The following is a 19,384-nucleotide window of genomic DNA, read 5'->3' as shown; positions in this document are numbered from 1 at the left end:
CTTTTCTGCTATAATATAACATCATGAATAATCCTACCTCTGGAGTCCACATCCCAGCCAGCTCTCATATCTCCTGTGTCATTTTTCTATTTCTGGCCTTTAGAAATAAGATATTAGATTAACATATTATTTCCCTCTGCCAGTACCTTCATGGATTCCTACAGTGTTCACAAATCTATTGATCTCGGTGTTAAATAACCTTAATAATTCATCACCCATGACCCGCCAGATTAAGGAATTCTAAACCGTTATAACCCACCATGCAAAGGAATGCCTTATTACTTCACTTCAAAATAGCCTGACCTACTAGTTCTAGACTCTCTTGCCTTAATGGATCTGAATGTCAAGCGCAGATGTGAAACTGTAACTCCTCATCAGTCAGGACTATAAATAAGGTTATAAACCCAAAGGTGTTGATGGCACTGACAGAGAAATCCTTTGAGTCACATGGCAAAATGTGTCATATGAATTAACAAGCACTGTGCAAAGTAGGAATATTTTAAAGCAGCAATGCTACTTCACAGCCAGTAAATAATTAAATGAATTTGACCTAGTCATGAACCTAACTCAAAAAAAATCTCCAAACTTGCTTTGTGTTCTTATGAATGAAGCAGACAAGATGATTTTCCTTAAGTCAATTTCTTAGATTAAATCGGGCTGTATTTGCCTTATTTTGAGAACTGGTAGGACATTTGTTTTCCACTGTCATTTACTATTCAATAAATAAAAGATTGATTGAGTAATAGATCTAGGGAAGGAGAGAAAGAAAGTGAAAAAAATGAAAGAAGCATAAAAGGAGAGAAAAAAAGAAAATGAAAAACGTGCATTTGTAGAACAACTTGAATGACTATATTACAAAGTTCTGCATGGTCAAACATGCTAACATTGCTGAAGATTTTCAGCAGGTCACAAAGCATTTGTGAAGAGCGAAACTGAGTTCAGTGTTTTTGGTCAATACCCCATGGGGGGCAGGTACAGAGACATGGAATATAGTCTGGAGTGTGTTGTGATGGGTAAGAGATAAAGGAGGGAACAGAAAGGAACATTAGTAAAAACATAGAAAATAGGTGCAGGAGTGGGCCATTCAGCCCTTCGAGCCTGCACCGCCATTCAGTATGATCATGGCTGATCATCCAACTCAGAACCCTGTACCAGCCTTCCCTCCATACCCCCTGATCCCTTTAGCCACAAGGGCCATATCTAACTCCCTCTTAAATATAGCCAATGAACTGGTCTCAACTGTTTCCTGTGGCAGAGAATTCCACAGATTCACCACTCTCTGTGTGAAGAAGTTTTTCCTATTCTCGGTCCTAAAAGGCTTCCCCTTTATCCTCAAACTGTGACCCCTCGTTCTGGACTTCCCCAATATATCAAAACTTCAGACTAGTCATATAATTGAATAAAAGTTAAGGAAAAATGAAGGTATATAAGATCCCGTCCACTGCCACCAGACTCAAAGTTCCCTTACCTCACTCCGCTTGCTTCTACCTCCTACCCATGATCCACAAACCTGACTGTCAGGGTAGGCCCATTGTTTCTGCCTGCTCCTGCCCCATTGAACTTGTGTCCTCATACCTCGACTCCATTCTATCCCCCTTGATTCAGTCCCTTCTGCCTACATCCTTGACACTTCTCATGCCTCTTGATCTGCTCACTAACTTTCAATTTCCTAGCCCTGACCACCTAATTTTCACCGTGGATGTCCAGTCTTTATACACTTCTACCCCACATAAAGAAGGGCTTAAAGCTCTCTGCTTCTTTCTCAATAAAAAAACACAACTGGTTCCCCTCCATCACAACCCCCCTCCATCTGGCAAAACTGGTCCTCACCCTCAACAATTTTCCCTTTGGCTCCTCCCACTTTCTCCAGACTTGAGGGGTAACCATGGGCACCTGCATGGGCCCCAGCTATGCCTGCTTTTTTGTTGGCTATGTAGAACAATCTATGTTCCAAGCTGTCACGGTAATGCTCCCCAACTTTTCCTGCACTGCATTGATGACCACATTGGTGCTGCTTCATGTACCCAATGCTGAGCTGATGAATCTTAACAACTTTGCCTCCAACTTCCAACCTACCCTTAAACTCATGGTCCATTTCTGACACCTCCCTCCCCTTGCTTGATCTGTGTCCCCATCTTTGGAGACAATCTGTTGACTGACAGCTTTTATAAACCCACTGATTCCCATGGTTATCTTGACTATATCTCTTTCCACCCTGACTCTTGTAAAAATACTATTTCTTTTTCTCAGTTCCTTCGTCTCCTCTACATCTGTTCTGATGATGGGGCTTTTTATCAACATCAGAGATGTTCTCATTTTTCAAAGAATAGGTTTCCCTTCCTCTGCCATTGATGCTGCCCTCACCCACGTCTCCTCCATTTCCCAAACACTGCACTCACTCCATCTTTCTGCTGCCTTAACAGTGACAGAGTTCCTTTTGTCCGTACCTACCAGCTCTTGAGTGTTTGCATCCAACATATCATTTTCCATAACTTCCACCATCTCCAAAGAGATCCTACTACCAAACATATCTTTACTACCTCATCCTCTCTGCTTTCTGCAGGGATCGCTCCCTGTGTGATTCACTTGTCCACTCGTCCCTCCCTATGGATCTCCCTCCCAGCACCTATCCCTGCAAGTAGCCAAAGTGTTACACATGCCCGTTCACCTACTCCCTCACCTCCATTTAGGGTCATCTATTGTGTCCAGTGCTCCTAATGTGGCCTCCTCTGCACTGGTGAGACCCGCTGTAAATAGGGGGACTGCTTCATCGAGCACCTCTGCTCCGTCCACCAAAAGCAGAACTTCCTGGTGGCCAAACATTTTAATTTGATTCCCATTTCCGTTCCAATGTGTTGGTCCATAGCCTCCTCTTGTGGCATAGTGAGGCCACCCTCAGGGTGGACAAGCAATACCTAGTATTCTGTCTGAGTAGTCTCCAACCTGATGGCATGAAACACACACAAAATACCGGAGGAACTCATAGGCCAGGCAACATCTATTGAAAAAAGTACAGTCGATATTTTGGGCCTTTTTTCGATAGATGCTGCCTGGCCTGCTGAGTTCCTCCAGCATTTTGTGTGTGTTGCTTGGATTTCCAGCATCTGCAGATTTTTTCGTTTTTGTGATGGCATGAACATTGATTTCTCCTTCTGGTTAAAAAAAAATTCTATCCCCCTCCCCTCTGCTTCCCCACTCTGCCCTCACCTGCCTCTCACCTCCTCCTTCTCTTTCTACTATGGTTGACTCTCCTCTCCTATCCAATTCCTTTTTTTCCAGCCTCTCACCTTTCTTACCCTCTAGCCTCTCCCCCCCCCCACCTTTTTACTCTGGCATCTTCTCCCTTCCTTTCCTCCTGAAGAGGGCTGTTGGCCCAAAACGTTGTCTGTTCATTTCCGTAGATGCTGCCTGAACTGCTGAGTTCCTCCAGCATTTTGTGTGTGTTGCTTTGGATTTCCAGCATCTGTAGAATTTTTTGTGTTTAAATAAGATCCTATACTATAATCATATTTTGTATCGTGAATTAGGGAATACAATGAGCATAGAGAAAATCTGGTGTTCTTTATAACTACAACAAAAATAATAAATGTGCATTTGAATGTGGTGATGGTTAGTAATATTTTCTCATAGCAGGACAAAGACTAAACAATGTTACTATTTCATTCCATATAGTTTTATTAAAGAAAGATGTGTTATATAAGTCATCTGATAAAATAAACATCCTTTTAGTTTTAACATCGCAGGATAAATAAAAGTAATAAATCAAAAATAATTTGGGACAATTAATGATTTTGGGAAATAGATCTGATCACGATTATTGATGGTGGTTGAACAGAAGTAAGATTCAACCATTATTTTATATTCTCATTATCTTATGCTATTCCTTTCTGTAATAAATGCAAAATTGCTTATAGATTTACAACATTCTGCATCAGTAGTTGAATCTCTTTGTTCTGCACATTGTTCCCACAGACTGTAAAGACTTTTAAATACACATAGCAGGTGATCGTCTGGGCAGTTGCAATTCATTAAAATGAGAGTGAGACACCCATCAGGCAGTTGATTAACATCGTCTGTGTAGTGAGTTTCCCTTATACCTGTCTTTCTCAGAAGCTATTGATAGTTAATGTCAGTGTAGAATTTAGAAAATCCCCTTTTGGGGGTTTCAGGTCTGCACACAGCTGCTGATGAGTTTTGGTTTTGGATTTCTCAGTTAAGTAGCCTGGAGGTTTATAGCACGGAACGAGGCCACCCAGCCCATCACATCCATGCTGGTGACAGTGCTATTTCAGAATAGTCTCTGATGAGTTGTTCTGTTTAACAATTTGCATTGCTAAGGCTATGCTTTTCACTATCAAATTGATTGCAACTGTGGATTGTAAAGTTTTGACACCTTAGAAAAAATATCTACAAATGGAAAAGACAAGATTATGAGGCTGTCTTTGGTCACAGTCAGCAAAAAAGGTTTTAAAATGGACCATCCATTGTACTCCTTCCTAATATTCAATTCCATTGTCCTCATTGACTTCCTATATCTTTCATTTAGACCACTGAATATTTTGTTCGTATCCTTGGAGTGCTCCGTATTTCTGCAATTTTCCATCAGTATACATCATAGGCTTCAAAGTCTGGGGGTCCCTGAGACAATTTCAAATAGTCCATGTTTATCAGTGTACTAGAGTTTCCAAAATTAGTTGCACATAACAAAATTACTCCCCGCCCCCTCCCCCCATGATCATCAAGTTTCCTTAGACTATAAGACATAGGAGCATAGGGTCAGCCAGGATAGAATGGCAGAGCAGACTCGATGGGCTGAATGGCCTCAGAGTCTGCTCTGTCATTCTATCCTGGCTGACCCAGGACCCCACTCAACCCCTTACACCTGCTTTCTCACTATATCCATGAATGCCACGACCAATCAGGAAACTATCATCTTCCACTTTGAAAATACCCATGGACTTGGCATCCAACGCAGTCTGTGGCAGAGTATTTCACAAATTCTCTACTGTCTGGCTAAAAAATTTCTTCCTTACCTCTGTACTAAAAGGTTGCCCTCAATTTTGCAGATTTCCTCCTATTTGCCTCAATTGTGAGGCTGTACCCTCTGGTTCTGGATACCCCCACCATAGGAACATCCTCTCCACATCCACCTTATCTAGTCCTTTCAACATTCAGTCAGTTTCAATGAGATCCCCCTGCATTCTGCTAAATTCCAGTGAGTACAGGCCCAAAGCTGCCAAATGCTCCCCATATGTTAACCCCTTTATTCCTGGAACCATCCTCATGAACATCCTCTGGACACTCTCCAATGACAATAAATCCTTTCTGAGATAAGGGACCCAAAACTGTTGACAATACTCCAAGTGCAGCCTGTCTAGCGTCTTATAAAGCTTAAGCGTTATCTCCTTGCTTTTATAATTGATTACCCTTGAAATAAATGCCATGATTGTATTTGCCTTCTTTACCATAGACTCAACCTGTAAGTTAAATCTCTGGGAGTCTTGCACGAGGACTTCTAAGTTCCTCTTCATTCTGATGTTTGAATTTTCTCCCCATTTAGTTAATAGTTTGTACTATTGTTCTTTTTATCAAAATGCATTATCATGCATTTCCCAATATTGTATTCCATCTGCCACTTTTTTGCCGATTCTTCCAGTTTGCCTAAGTCCTGCTGCAACTACGTTGCTTCCTCAGCACTCCCTACACCGTCATCTATCTCTGTATCATCCGCAAACTTTGCCACAAAGCCATCAATTCCATTATCTAAATCATCGATAAATAATGTGAAAAGTATGGGTCCCAATACTGGCTGCTGAGGAACACCACTAGTCACTGGCAGCCAACCAGAAAAGGCCCCCTTTATTCCCACTCACTGTCTCCTGCCTGTCAGCCATTCCTCTATCCATGCCAGTTCCTTTCCTGTGACGCATTATAAAATGCCCTTTGAAAATTTAAGTAAATGACATCCACTGCCTCTCCTTTGTCTACCCTGCTGGATACTTCCTCGAAGAACTCTAATAGATTTGTCAGGCAAGATTTCCCTTGACAGAAACCATGCTGACCTTGACTCATTTTATCAGTAGTCTCCAAGTACCCCGAAACCTCATCCTTAATAATAGACTCTTAACACTTTCCCGACCACTGAAATTAGACTAACTGGCCTACAATTTCCTTTCTTTTGCTTTCTTCCCTTCTTAAAGAATGAAGTGACATTTGCAATATTCCAGTCCTCCGGGATCATGCCAGAATCAAGTGATTCTTGAAAGATCATGACCAATGCATCCGTTATCTCTTCAGCAACTTCTCTTAGGACTCAGGGATGTAGTCTATCTGGTCCAGGTGACTTATCAACCTTAAGACCTTTCAGTTTGCCTAGTACTTTTTCCATTGGCAATGGCACTCACTCCTGCTCCCTGATGCTTATGGATCTCTGGCAGACTGCTAGTGTCTTTCGCAGTGAAGACAGATGCAAAGTATTCATCTGCTATTTCTTGTCCCCCATTACAACCTCACTAGCATAATTTTTCAGGGGTCCAATATCAACTCTCATCTCCCTTTTACTCTTTTTTTTAGCATCTTATAAAGTTTAAGCATTATCTCCTTGCATTTGAAGTCCCCCAATACAATTGTGAGATTACTCTTACTACATGCTTTTTCCAACTCCCTTTGCAATCTCAACCCAACATCTTGGTTACTATTATGACTCCCATAATTTTTTTTTTAACCTTGCAGTTTCTTAACTCCACCCACAAAGATTCAACATTATCTGACCCTATGTCACCTCTTTCGAAACGTCCAACTCTTAGCAACAGAGCCACACTACCGCCTGTGCCTTACTGCCTGCCCTTTTGATATACTAAGCCATGGGAGCAGGTGGTGGATGCTCATACGGGCAGCTGGTGCATATCACAATTCCTGGTTATATGACCACTGACGCCAGGCAACCAATCTCTAAAGAGTATTGATAATGGCTGGGGTCACCCATCTTGTAAAGACACTGTCCAGTAGAAGGCAGTGGCAAACCACTTCTGTAGAAAAATTTGCCAAGAACAATCATGGTCAAAGACCACGATCACCTACATCATATGACAAGGCACATAATGGTGATGACTTAAAAATAATATAAAAACAGAAAATGCTGAAAGCATTCAGAAGATGAAAAGAGAAGTTGAGTCAATGGTTCAGGTCAGCAATCTTTTATCAGAATTGTGATTCAAGCTGTTTTTTTCTATTTGCAGACTTGTTCATACACCTTTTGTAAACTCGAAACTTTTCAACACACATTGTCATAAACACTGGTGAAGTAGGAAACATGGTGCCAATTTGTACCCTTAATGTTCCCATAAACTGCAATAAAATATCTCCTAAATAATGCCTGGGAACTGGATCCATCTATGGGACAAACTGAGAATAAATATGACAGGTTTAGATAGTGCTAGTGATAATTTCTGGGAGAACTTGCTCAAGAAAATTAACACAGGCACATTTCTGTCCACAATTCATTTCAGCTGGCAGGTTTCTAAGGGATCATTACACTTCTCAAAACATCACGAGATGAGCAAGTATCATTCCTTACTGACAAAACTGAGTTTTTAAGGTGCAACCATGGCCCTCACTAAACAGTAACAATATAAGAAGAATTACATTGTCCTGTTTGGTTGCATTTATGTTTATTTGAAAAAAAACATTCTCTTGACAGTGGGAGACTTGACTGGTCAACTGCATAAACTGCAGTTAGTTCCAATCACAGTGGGTGATCAGATTAACAGGAATTACTTCTCTCAGCTGCATTCTTCCGCAATAGCATTGCTGACTGCACTCCATTACTAGATCCTAACTATGAAGTTGGGATTGACAGCTCAAGCCACGAGTCTGGGACATGCCAGCTGTGATGAGGCTACTCCCGGAGAAGCACCACATCCTACCTAGACTGCACAATGAACAATATATTCATATTTTCCAAGACTGTCATGACTGAGATACATAATGTTTTGCAGGAAGGCATTCTGCCATGCCCTTATGCCAGATCTGTTCTCCCTGTGGAGGTCAAGGTCAAAATGATTCTCCACTTCATCACCATAGGATCTTTCCAGTGACTGTAGATGGTCTCTGCTATATCTCTCAGTCTACTCCTCAATGCTGCATCAGAGCAAACGCTACAGCATCAGGAGCAGTACTTGGTTTCAGTGATGACATTATGAGCACTGGATATTTGACAACATTTATCTGACTTCACGTGAGTGCAGCCAACCATTTGTCTATATTCGTCTGCCCATAAAGGGTTCCAGGAAAATATAAAACAGACCATTTTCCTCAGAAGATTCTTCTGATGGTGAGTTTCTGGGAAGAGTACTTGACTCCTGAAGGTTCTGAAGAGGGATGGGTTCTGGGGATAAGAGTAAACTTTTACTAAACACACACACACACACACACACACACACACACACACACACACACACACACACACACTCCTTCGTTATACTGCAGCTCAGTGACTAAAGTTGGAGATGACTGAGGTTGAAATGACCTGATGCTCTGCAGCGGAAGAAACAAAGATGAAAGGTTTTCCATCTTGTTCGAGATGTGGTCCAATATAGTGGCTAGGTAGACTGAGAAGTTTCAGGTGATGACACAAGATGCTTTACCAAGATTTAGTCTGTGATTGACCTGTTGGCTGGAAATATACCTTGCATGTCATTATGTAGCAAAAGAATAATGGCGTCGAATTTTTGAGGGCGCCATGTGTGAGAAGGATTCTCGGCAATCCCTCTTAGACTGACAGACTTAAACACTTTGTAAATTTGATAAACATCATGTAGAATAATTGATGTGTTTTCTTGGAATAGATACATGGTGATGATCTCGTCTGTTGTACCTCTTCATGGATGAAATTCACACTACAATTCAGGAAGGAGATCTTTGACAACTGAGAGGACAGCCCAGACAAATACTTCCAATGTTTTTGCTAAACCACTCTAATGTTGTTGTAAATATAACTTTGGGCAATTTGACAATTTGTTTTTGAGGGCGAGAGTGGGTAAGGGAGATGAATCTGACTGAGCATTGGCACTATACATAGGATGTGTTTAATAAAACCCTCAAAAAAACAGGTAAAATCAAATGTTTAGGCAAATCCTTTTTAGTAAAGTTGATCTTGGTGAAACCATTGGAGAAGTTATGGAGTAGAACAACATTTCTATTTTTCAGATGATGTTATAGAATTATTTACACCCACCTGTGATGGTACATGGGGCCTTGCTTGAATCTGTTTTCTGAAAGGTGATACCTGCTGCTGTGAAAGGTGATACCTTATTCTACTGCTGAGGAGTGTCTGTTCAGATAGTGTATTCAGCTCTCTGGACTGACACTGGCACTCTGCCTCAGGAAAAAGTAATTACCCATGGAACCATGACAAATTACTGACAAGTGAAGTTGAGCTTCCTCTTGTGAAATAATTTCATAATCTCCAAATTACAGCACCGAGAAAGGTCTTTTGACTCATCTGATCCATGCTGAACAAGATGCCCATCCAAGCTAGTCTTATTTAACTGTATTTAGCTGATATCCTTCAAAACTTTTCTAATCCATGTATCAGTCCAAGGCAAGGGTTCCCAGACTGGGGTCTGCAGGCCCCTCGGTTAATGGTAGGGGCCCATGGCTGGAAAAGGTTGGGAACCCTTGGTCCAAAAACATCTTTTAAAAGTTGTTATTCTATCTGCTGAGTATTTTCATGGCCTTAATTTTCAGAATATAATTATTAACAGTTCTATAGCATCATAAAATTTTACCGTTTAATAACCTATTTCCTTTTTAGGTACTTCAACAACAACATTTTGGTCCAGCATTCAGTATGCATGTTATAGGAACAATGCATCAAAGTAGAGAACTTTTCTTTATCTTCATAATTTAGTCTACATCGACATTATTCATGTCTTTGGTCAATGCAAACCAAAATTCATTCCACTACTATCATCCCTTTATCCTGACCAGAACAACTTGATCGCGTGGAAGATGGCATGAACCATATCAACCAAGACATGAAGGAAGCTGAGAAAACTTTAAAAGATTTAGGGAAATGCTGTGGCCTTTTCATATGTCCTTGTAACAAGTAGGTACTGGGTGCCCTGCTCTGATGTGGACTGTCCAGCTGTCAAAGTGAATGTCTGAAGTTTTTCCTTTTGAATTGTCTTTCTTCTATGTCCTTTCTTTCTCATCTGCTTCATTGTGTGGCGATTTAAAAAAAAACAATCTTGTGTTTAATCAGAACAACTGGAACGCATCGAGGAAGGAATGGACCAAATCAATAAGGACATGAAAGAAGCAGAAAAGAATTTGACAGATCTAGGAAAATTCTGTGGTCTTTGTGCCTGTCCATGTAACAAGTAGGTGCTGTCTGCCTGACTGCCTGCCTGCCTGCCAAAGCATCTGGGCACCCAAGGCTCACACTAAGCCTTGTGCAGCTCATCCACGCTTGGCAATATTGGCAGGATGAGCGTGTGGCATGCAGAAAAATAATACCATTTAAAGGCATATATTTCATAGCGTAGGCTCCAGTCAGTTTAATGCATAAACAAATCAGGCATGCTGCAGCAGAGACACCCATTCTTGACCTTGTCTTTCTGAGAAGTACCCCTGCATGCTCAGTGTACCAACATCAAGGCATAATATGAAACCCTAAATAATAGAGTATTACTGGAACACACTCAGTTTGTTAGCATTTGACAAATCACTTCAAGAATTACCTATTTTATGTGTCATGTGATGTGGGTAATAGTGTATGTTGTAAACATGTTCAGTTAAAGCAGCAATGAGTGAACTGTGTGCGGTGATGGATTTCAGCATGTTGAGATCCATCTTAATGCGTCATGCAGGTGGGTTCATCATTGCTTTGAAATGTCACCTAGTGCTTTGGAGGAAAAAAAAATGTCAAAACAAAAGAGCATGTGAAAAGAATATGGCTAATTCCAGCTTCCTGAAAGGATGGCACGATCCAAATATAATTTTCAGACTAAATGTTTACATAATCAATCAGCCTCTGCTCCTTTGTCATCACCGTTCACTAAACAACCTTTTATGAAAAGACTTGTTACCAGAGCATGTTTATATCACTAATTTATTAAATGCCTGAGTGTGTTCTTGTACGTTATGTAATAGTCTATTATTTGAGCATGTGGACTTATGACAGGTGATGATACAGGATCTGACCATGTGCAGTAAGCTGCAACCTTTAAACATGAATTCTGAACTATATCTAATAACAGCAACAAATTAGCATCTAAAAATTAAGTTACTTGGTTTATTAAATTTGCTTTCTCCTTGCTTGATCTTTAAGTACATTCAAGCCTTGATCTTGATTCTAACTCAGATCACTCCCACTTTTTAAAAAAGTTTATTCCACACTCTCTGGATGACACTACCATACCCAAAACTTATTGCACGTGCCCACTTTCTCTTGGCAAGATGCTGATGCGACCTTAACTATATGCTGGAATTACAGTGTTTCTACAGTATCAGGAAATCTGGCAGTTCTGATAATGACCCTTCGCCAATTAAAAGCTGCTTGTAGGATGGTATTGCTGCACAATACTGTCCTATTGTCTGTTAAAAAAGAAGTCTATCTTGGCCAGCCCATGTATGGCTGATGGTGTACAATTCCTTCAAATAAAATGAACAATTTTTGTGTGCAGTTTACTCGCTACGTATGAATCTCAGACTGGGGCTCAGATCACATTAATATTATTTTATTGCTAGTAAAAAAAAAATCACATAGTTTCACCATATCCCTTGTGGTAACCTACCTCCTAACAAAATCTACTCACTTTCAAAATGCTAGCAACAAGCAAAATCAAAAATAGATACAAAAACATTTCTTGAGATATTTTCCTCAACTACAAGATTTATTTTTCTCAATGACCAAAGGCTTCACTTTACTTCCATAAATCTTAAACTCAACACCTACTAGCGTAGGGAAGAAATGACAATCCACATTTCATTCGTTGTAGCTTTTGTGAAGAAGAATATCAAGTATCTATTTTGGCCCATCCTTCTATTGTATTAGTTTCCCATTAAAGAGATTTTTAAAATTATATGACACCTATGTTCTGAGCTCAAATATCTCTATTGACAACATGTTTCAGAAATTTCTCCTTTATTCAGTAAATTGGAATGTTCTATTTGTTACTGTTTTCAATGGCTAGGGGAAATGTTGCGAATCCTATGGAGTTTTCACTCAATGCCTAACTTCTTGCAGTACTACACTATGCCATAAAGACAGGAATTTCAGATAAAGTAAAAGTGTAGTTGTTCATTTGAAAATATGTTAGTTTGAAAACTAATTTCATCGATCTAGGTTTTTCCCAGCGTCATCAGATCTTTAGTTACTCAGTGGAAACTTCTCAAGATGACCTGCTTTTGCTTTTCTCTCTTCATCATAAAGAGACACCCAGCCTTTTTGTTACTCATTCTCCAGAACTCAGTATCAACTTCCAATAACAGAGTGCAAAAGTCTTGCAGCATTGTATTTAGGATGCAGCAAAAAGCTACCTAATTGTTTTTGGATGATATAGTATGGTGATGAGGCTACAGAATAGGTTGAATCACATTCTCTGACTGTCATTCCTGATTAAGATCAGTAAAGCTGATCTCTGGCAGTGTGATGGTAGTCATTTTGTAAACCTGTCCAAATTCAATCACTCTCCCGTTGTGTTCAAGAATCAACCACTTTATATGTGACCAAATTTCTGAAAAGTAAAGCACTTTTCTTGGCTATAAACCAAAGAGTGACTTTCTAACAGTCGCAACATTCTGCACATCTCAGAGACCTGACACTGCAGCAATGCCATGATTTCTATATAATTGTAGACTGCACGGAAGAGAATGGGTCTTTACATTTATTTATAGTGCACACTAGTTTTGCAAGTCATTTCTTTTTCAGCTTGCTATTGATTTATTGTTTCTGTTCTGTTTTATAACCTACCCCTCCTTCCCCAATATTATTCAACTACCAGAGATCCATTCTACCTGTGTGCTTAACCAATCATTAGTGCCCTTATTGCTGGTGCATCTTATGCAAGTGAGCCAGTAGGGTAGTGGAGCTGCCTGAATGTGCTTCACATTTCCTTTTCATGCCCAGGGTCCAAGCATGAACAAGGTGCAAGGGTTAGCCAGTGCTTTTCCTTCTGATGCTAATATTTTACTGATTGCTTTTTTTTTTGCTCTCACATTTGTTTCACTCCATGTTTGTCTTTAGTTTGTGTATTTGTTTATAAGGATGTGTACATCAGGAATTAATGTTTGGCCTATGAATTATTAAAAGTACCGATATATTAGTCTGGAATGTAGCCAACATTTTAAATATTAAACAGGCTCTTCAACATAATATTGGCTCAGTGGTTCAGAAGAACAATTTCAATTTGCTAACCTTTGTACTTGGCATGCTAATTTAATAGCTGCTGGTCAACAGGTTCATGATATCAAATACCTCCATTATCTTTAATGATAAAGGAGAGTAAGTTTTAGCCCTTTAAACAAAGTGTTTAACCTATTCTTTAAAAAAAAGGCAATCTGACCTGTCATTAGACGTCCTTGCTGAATCTGGCAGTTTTTATTCAAGCTGCTGAAGTATTGTATCTGTTGTCCTTTTTTTAATAAGCCAATGTTTCTCTGATCTCCATGTTAATATAATGAACAGAATATTCCTATTGAGCTGCAGGGAACTGACAATAAAATGGATGTTTATTGCATTTATATGACAGTATAATATATCGGTATACTAGCATTTCCTCAAATGTCTATTTGCCTGATCCAGTTAAAAATTTGAATGTAAAGCATTTAGCTTAACACAATAGTTCCCATAGGCACCTCATGTCTTATTGTTTTAATTGTCCAGACTCAAGTCAAGTGATGCCTATAAAAAGGCCTGGGGGAATAACCAAGATGGGGTGGTTGCCAGTCAGCCTGCTCGTGTGATGGATGAGCGTGAACAGATGGCTATCAGCGGGGGATTTATTCGCAGGTGAGCTCAGGTGGATCAATCCAGAGAACGCAAATATTAAGATATGATACTGGGTGTTATTAGATTATGAAATACTCTGTTGCCTCCTGATACGGTTTCATGTGGCATTGCAAAATATCTGGTGCCTCTGCTAATCGCCTTCCATGAAATTGGAAGGCAGCACGTTAAAGATTAGAAATGTGAAATCTGAGATCACACCCTCCAAAATGCGTTTGTTTCATTGCAAGAGTTATGCTAAATGTTGGGAGTTGGGGTAAAGATATTTACTGGTCCTAAGCCAGTGGGGGGAGGTGGTACAACTAATTCTTGTGCAAAAAAATGCATATCTGACTCAGAAAAATGTGTGAAGTTGGTTAATTCCATGTTAATGCAATGATGTCTGTGCAATGCTCAGTGGTCTTCTGGACCTTCTTGTTACCCAGTTTCCTTTCCCGGAGGCGAAGCTCATGGAGTGTGGTTGCAAGGGTTCGGGTAACTCTTCCAATAGCTGGATTGAGAAATTAAGGATGAAAATAAAATACAGAATTCCCTGAAGCTGTGTTTGAAATAGAGATGCCATTTGACACTGGAGGAGAGACCAAAGGCAGAGAGATTTTATTCTATATGGCGGGTTCGTAAGTGAGGATAATGAATTTAATATCATTGGAAGTAGCCAAGGGAAAATGGAAGTTGTTGAGGATAAGTTTAAAAGGATCAGGGTTTAATAATTATAGAATGCAGACCATGGAGTTTAAGAGACCAGTGCAGAGGTGATATTACGAAGCTTTCTGGCAGATAATTGAATCCCCTGAAAGACTAACATATTATATTCCCTGTTCACTGAAATGTGACTTTGTAAATTCTAATGGGGTCAAGGTCAAGATATGATGTATTTGCCATCAGAACAGTCCCTGAGATCAGCTGAGGTGAGCTGTGAACAAAAAATATTCTATGTTTTGTTTTGCTGTATTACAAACTGATTGAGGTTCTCCATTCTAAGACTGGGAGAGTACATGTAACACACTAAATTAAATAGACAGAAATTTCTGCTTTTGAAGGCCATGGTGACCTACGTATAAATATCATGCTTGACTGGAAACATTGCTTTCCAGGATTTCAATCCTGCTCCTACCCCAATCCCCTGCTAGACCTCAATCCCCCCCAAAAAAAATGCCAAGGGAAGGATTGAATAAAGCATGCTCCCATTCAGCTTGGTATAAAAGCAATTATATGTACTGATAGTAATAAAAGCTTGCCTAGCTGCCACATCTTGGATTCCTCTAACTCATTTAAGGAAATATGGTGGCTGTCCGTTATGAATGAAGATGATAGGAAACCTATGGGGGAGAGTTATTTTAAGATGTTAATTTTTATTTCTGCCTTGTGTTGTGTAAGCAATAGTGCCCACCACAAGTAACATCTTTAAAGAGATCTTCTTCTGGCACAGGGTGACAAATGATGCCCGGGAAAATGAGATGGATGACAATTTAGAGCAAGTTGGTGGTATCATTGGCAATCTTCGCCACATGGCACTTGATATGGGCAATGAGATTGATACACAGAATCGCCAAATTGACAGGATTATGGAGAAGGTAAGATTATCTGAAGTCATATTTAGGTAAATTGTTTTAATAAATGATGTATTCTCCATAACCAGTAGTGTTTATTTCAGAATTATTGTTGTCATAATGTTTTTACATGTATTTTAGCACATTTTTAAAAAATAGATATTTTCTGCTCAATGTTATAAAGAACATCTGAGAACTCATACAATCTCATGAAATATAACATTTGGTTTGTCATGCGGTGTATCACTGTATGTATAATAAAATGTTTTAGGCTGAAGATTGTTTGTCTTTCTATAGATGCTGACTGGCTTGCTGAGTGTATCCAGCTGGTTGATTTATTATTACAAGCGATTGAAACCTTTCTTCCAAACAAGTTACAATTGCTTTCAATTAGCTTTCAGTATCAGCAAATGTTGTCTGATTTTGTAGTTGGGAAGTAGAAGGGGTTCCATTCTGTGGTGAATTTCAAATTTGGGGAATGGCAATAATAACAAGCCCTTTTTGCCTGGGCACTGAATCCCATGGGACAGCCGGAATTATGGACCTGATCTGGCAACTTTTGCAAAAGCAGTGTACAAATAAAAGGTTTTAAAATTATTTGTGCTGATGGAAAATTTAAAACATATAATTCATATGTCTTCACCATTATTCTCACCAAATTTCATAATTGATGGGTGGTCATTCTTGTGCTAAAATCATAGAAGCTATCACACTGATGCATTACAAAACATAAATACTGTAGATGATGGAAATGCGAAATAAAGATAAATGCCAGATAAGTTGCCTACCGAGTTTCTGTAGAGAGTTAACTAAATCAATGACCCTTCATCAGTATTGGGAATAAAAAGAAATAAAGAATTTTTATAAAATGGAGATGGGGAGACAAGGATTGCATGCTCTGTTATAGGGCAGAAGGAGGAAGAATAGTATGAGGTAACAACAGGTTAAAGGGGGAAGAAATTCAGGTGAACATTGTGCATTTTCCCTTGCTGGGTATTTTTAGCGTTTACTGTTTATATTACAGAGATATTACCTACAGCTTTGTATCTTCAATGAAGATGGGTTTACCATGACATGTGAGATTGTTGAATGAATAAATGAATTTATCCCATGATTAGTCCCCTCCACATCTAACCACACCATGGCAAAACTGGACTTTCAGACTAAACACTTCACTGGTTAAACATGGTATCTGACTACCCATGATATACCCTCTGGTTGCTAACCCTGCTAACTGGTTATCAAGATAAATCTTGATAACTTTGGTGTTTAGGAATCCCTTCCCCTCACCCTCACCTCACAATTTTAAATAAGACTTCTGTTAACATTTTTAAAGAAACTAATAACATTTTTATAGTGTCATCCTGCTGTGTTAGTTCATGATATGTGGGAAAGCTGGTACAGAAAGCAACTGGAAAGTCTAGTGGTATCTTGGCCTTTACAGCTAAGGAGTTTCATTATAGAAGGAAGAAAGGCCTCCTCATTTGTTCAAGGGTTTACTGAGTCCTCAAATGAAGTATCCTATGTGATTTTGATCTGTCAAGAACTATTTCCTGTTGTTGGACATTGCAGTGAAGATCCTCTAGACCAGGGCTTAATGGTAGGGGTCCATTTTGTAAAAAGGATTGGGTACCTCTGCTCTAGATCAATTGCTGGAATGAGTGAGTTAACTTATAGTTATGTTGATAGGTAGAGTGACTCAACAGGATTTGCCTGAGTTTAAGAGAATGAGAGATGACCTCATAGAGGTAGAATTGAAGTTGCTGCCTGGACTTGGAAGATCTTAGGTATTTGCAAATAATCAAAATTCCTTGGGGCCTATTAGAAAATATAAATAATGCTAAAAGATAAAATCAATAATATAAATTAAAGAACTAAACTGTGCATGCAAGCACGTACATTATGTCTCTCTGGTTTACACACACACATACACGCATACAAAGTACTTCAAAATATTCCCTAGGAGATACAACCTTAGCATAGGGATAGCCATTGGTCATTTAGGAAGAATTAAGGAGAAATTTGCTTGTATAGCGGTATTACAGTCTTCGGATTTCCTACTCCAGAGAGCTATGGATGCTCAGTATATTCAAGACTGAATATGATGCACTTTGTACAGCAGAAAATGAAAGGCTGGGGTACTGCAAAAGGGGAAGGATGCCTTTGTGGTCACATGAAAGAGCAGGCCCAAGGGGCTGTGTGGCCAAATGGTGCTCCCACTTTTTATATTCTTATACTCTAGAATGAATCTGTTTCCATTAATGCCTGAAGCACCAATGCAGAATTGTGATTTGAAGATAAATGAAAAACTCACTAATTAGATGTGTAGATTGATTGGTCATTTGAATCAGAATTGAGTATAGAGGAACAATTGAAAGTAGTAACTAAAAATAAATGAGGAGAGCAGTCAGCATTCACATTCTGGCTTTCTAGATGACTTAGACCCTTAATTCTTTGTCGCCTTGATCTAGCATAATGTATAAGCATGGATAGGATTAACTGTCATAGAAAGCTATTGCCAGTATGCAGGTTGTCAATGCCTAGGGTTCTATCATATGTTTACGCACATTATTCACTCAAGCAGCCTTATTTCCCCTTCCCCATATCCAATACATCTAATTGTTTAAAGAGAAAGAAGTTAAACATAATTTTTGAAATCGCATGTGCTTTTTCTCCATGTTGCTCATTGCTGTGTCCAGAAGATTAATTTTTAATCTGTGGTAATTTCAGGGAATTCCTAGAGTTAGCAATCAATATGTGCAGATGTTTCAATGTTGCTTGTCTGAAAGCGAAGGTTTCCTGGAAAAAGCGAGACATCTGTGCACATTTGGATTGGGGCAGATGCTGCGTGTGTTGCACCTCTGTGACTTATACTGAAAGCTTTGATATTCTGTACTTATAATGCGTACTGGGGAATCAGGTGTTTACTGAAGCATTTATTTAGACGCAGATCTATTCTTCATATGCTCTGAAATGTGGAAGTAATTGGATATATAGAATAAGTTGCTCAAAGCATGCCCAATCAAGAGCATGCTTCTCTTCAGAATGGCTTTGCAGTATAGGACTCAAATACATTGACACAGAGATGAGAATTAATGGTATTTTGTGTCGGAGGCGTGCATTCAATTAGCTCTTTAAGTAAACAGTAAGTAGGTTGTCTCTTATTGTTTGATTTACTTCCTCTGCAAAACTAATATGTGCATTTATTTCTATTTTCATTACATTTTAGGCTGAGTCCAATAAAACCAGGATTGACGAAGCCAACCAGCGTGCAACAAAAATGCTGGGAAGTGGCTAAGTTCTACTGGAAAGTGCATCGCTCCCAGGCACTGTTGAGAAAGCAGCATACAACTTGATTTTATTGTGGTATTTACTGATTAGGTTTGCACACATGCACATATCAGACCCAGTGTAAAAGTTGCCCTGTGTAGCTTGTCATATTTTTAACCAGACTACATGCAATTATTTATTTCTTGATAAACCTCATTCCAAAGGATGTATATACAGCTAGATTCATGGCTTTAACTCCCTAGTGACCTTTACAAACTATTTTATGTTTTTTTTATATATCAAATTTGCTTCGTAAGATAGGATTGTTAGAAAGGCTATTTTTTAAAAAGAAATGGCAGAATGTACAGTATTGTCCTTTAAAATGGTGTCATTACACAAAGCTTCTGCCATGTTCCTAGGGTGTTGTGATGGTAAAAACACGTAGTTAAAACAATGTTGTCTTATGTTTATTTCACAGAACCATTCTAAGTTAACGTCAAGGAAATGTGGTGTATGTAACTGTAATCGTCCTTGCACTGAGGTGATGATATAT

At 39.2% G+C, this 19,384-nt stretch overlaps 1 protein-coding gene across 1 annotated transcript in view; it reads left to right on the top strand.

Annotated features, from left to right (window-relative positions):
• LOC140201425 (synaptosomal-associated protein 25) overlaps window positions 1–18,999 on the top strand; it is a 169,910-nt gene extending 150,911 nt beyond the window's left edge. The window contains exons 5-8 of the mRNA XM_072265506.1: window positions 10,265–10,382; window positions 13,889–14,014; window positions 15,441–15,585; window positions 18,791–18,999. Of these exons, the coding sequence (XP_072121607.1) occupies window positions 10,265–10,382; window positions 13,889–14,014; window positions 15,441–15,585; window positions 18,791–18,859 (458 nt within the window). The 3' untranslated portion in view covers window positions 18,860–18,999. The remainder of the gene's footprint in view (window positions 1–10,264; window positions 10,383–13,888; window positions 14,015–15,440; window positions 15,586–18,790) is intronic.
• The last annotated feature ends 385 nt before the right edge of the window (window positions 19,000–19,384 follow it).

The sequence above is a fragment of the Mobula birostris genome, chromosome 8, assembly GCF_030028105.1.
Source record: "Mobula birostris isolate sMobBir1 chromosome 8, sMobBir1.hap1, whole genome shotgun sequence".
NCBI lineage: Eukaryota > Metazoa > Chordata > Chondrichthyes > Myliobatiformes > Myliobatidae > Mobula > Mobula birostris.
This window is presented reverse-complemented; position numbering and strand designations above follow the sequence as displayed.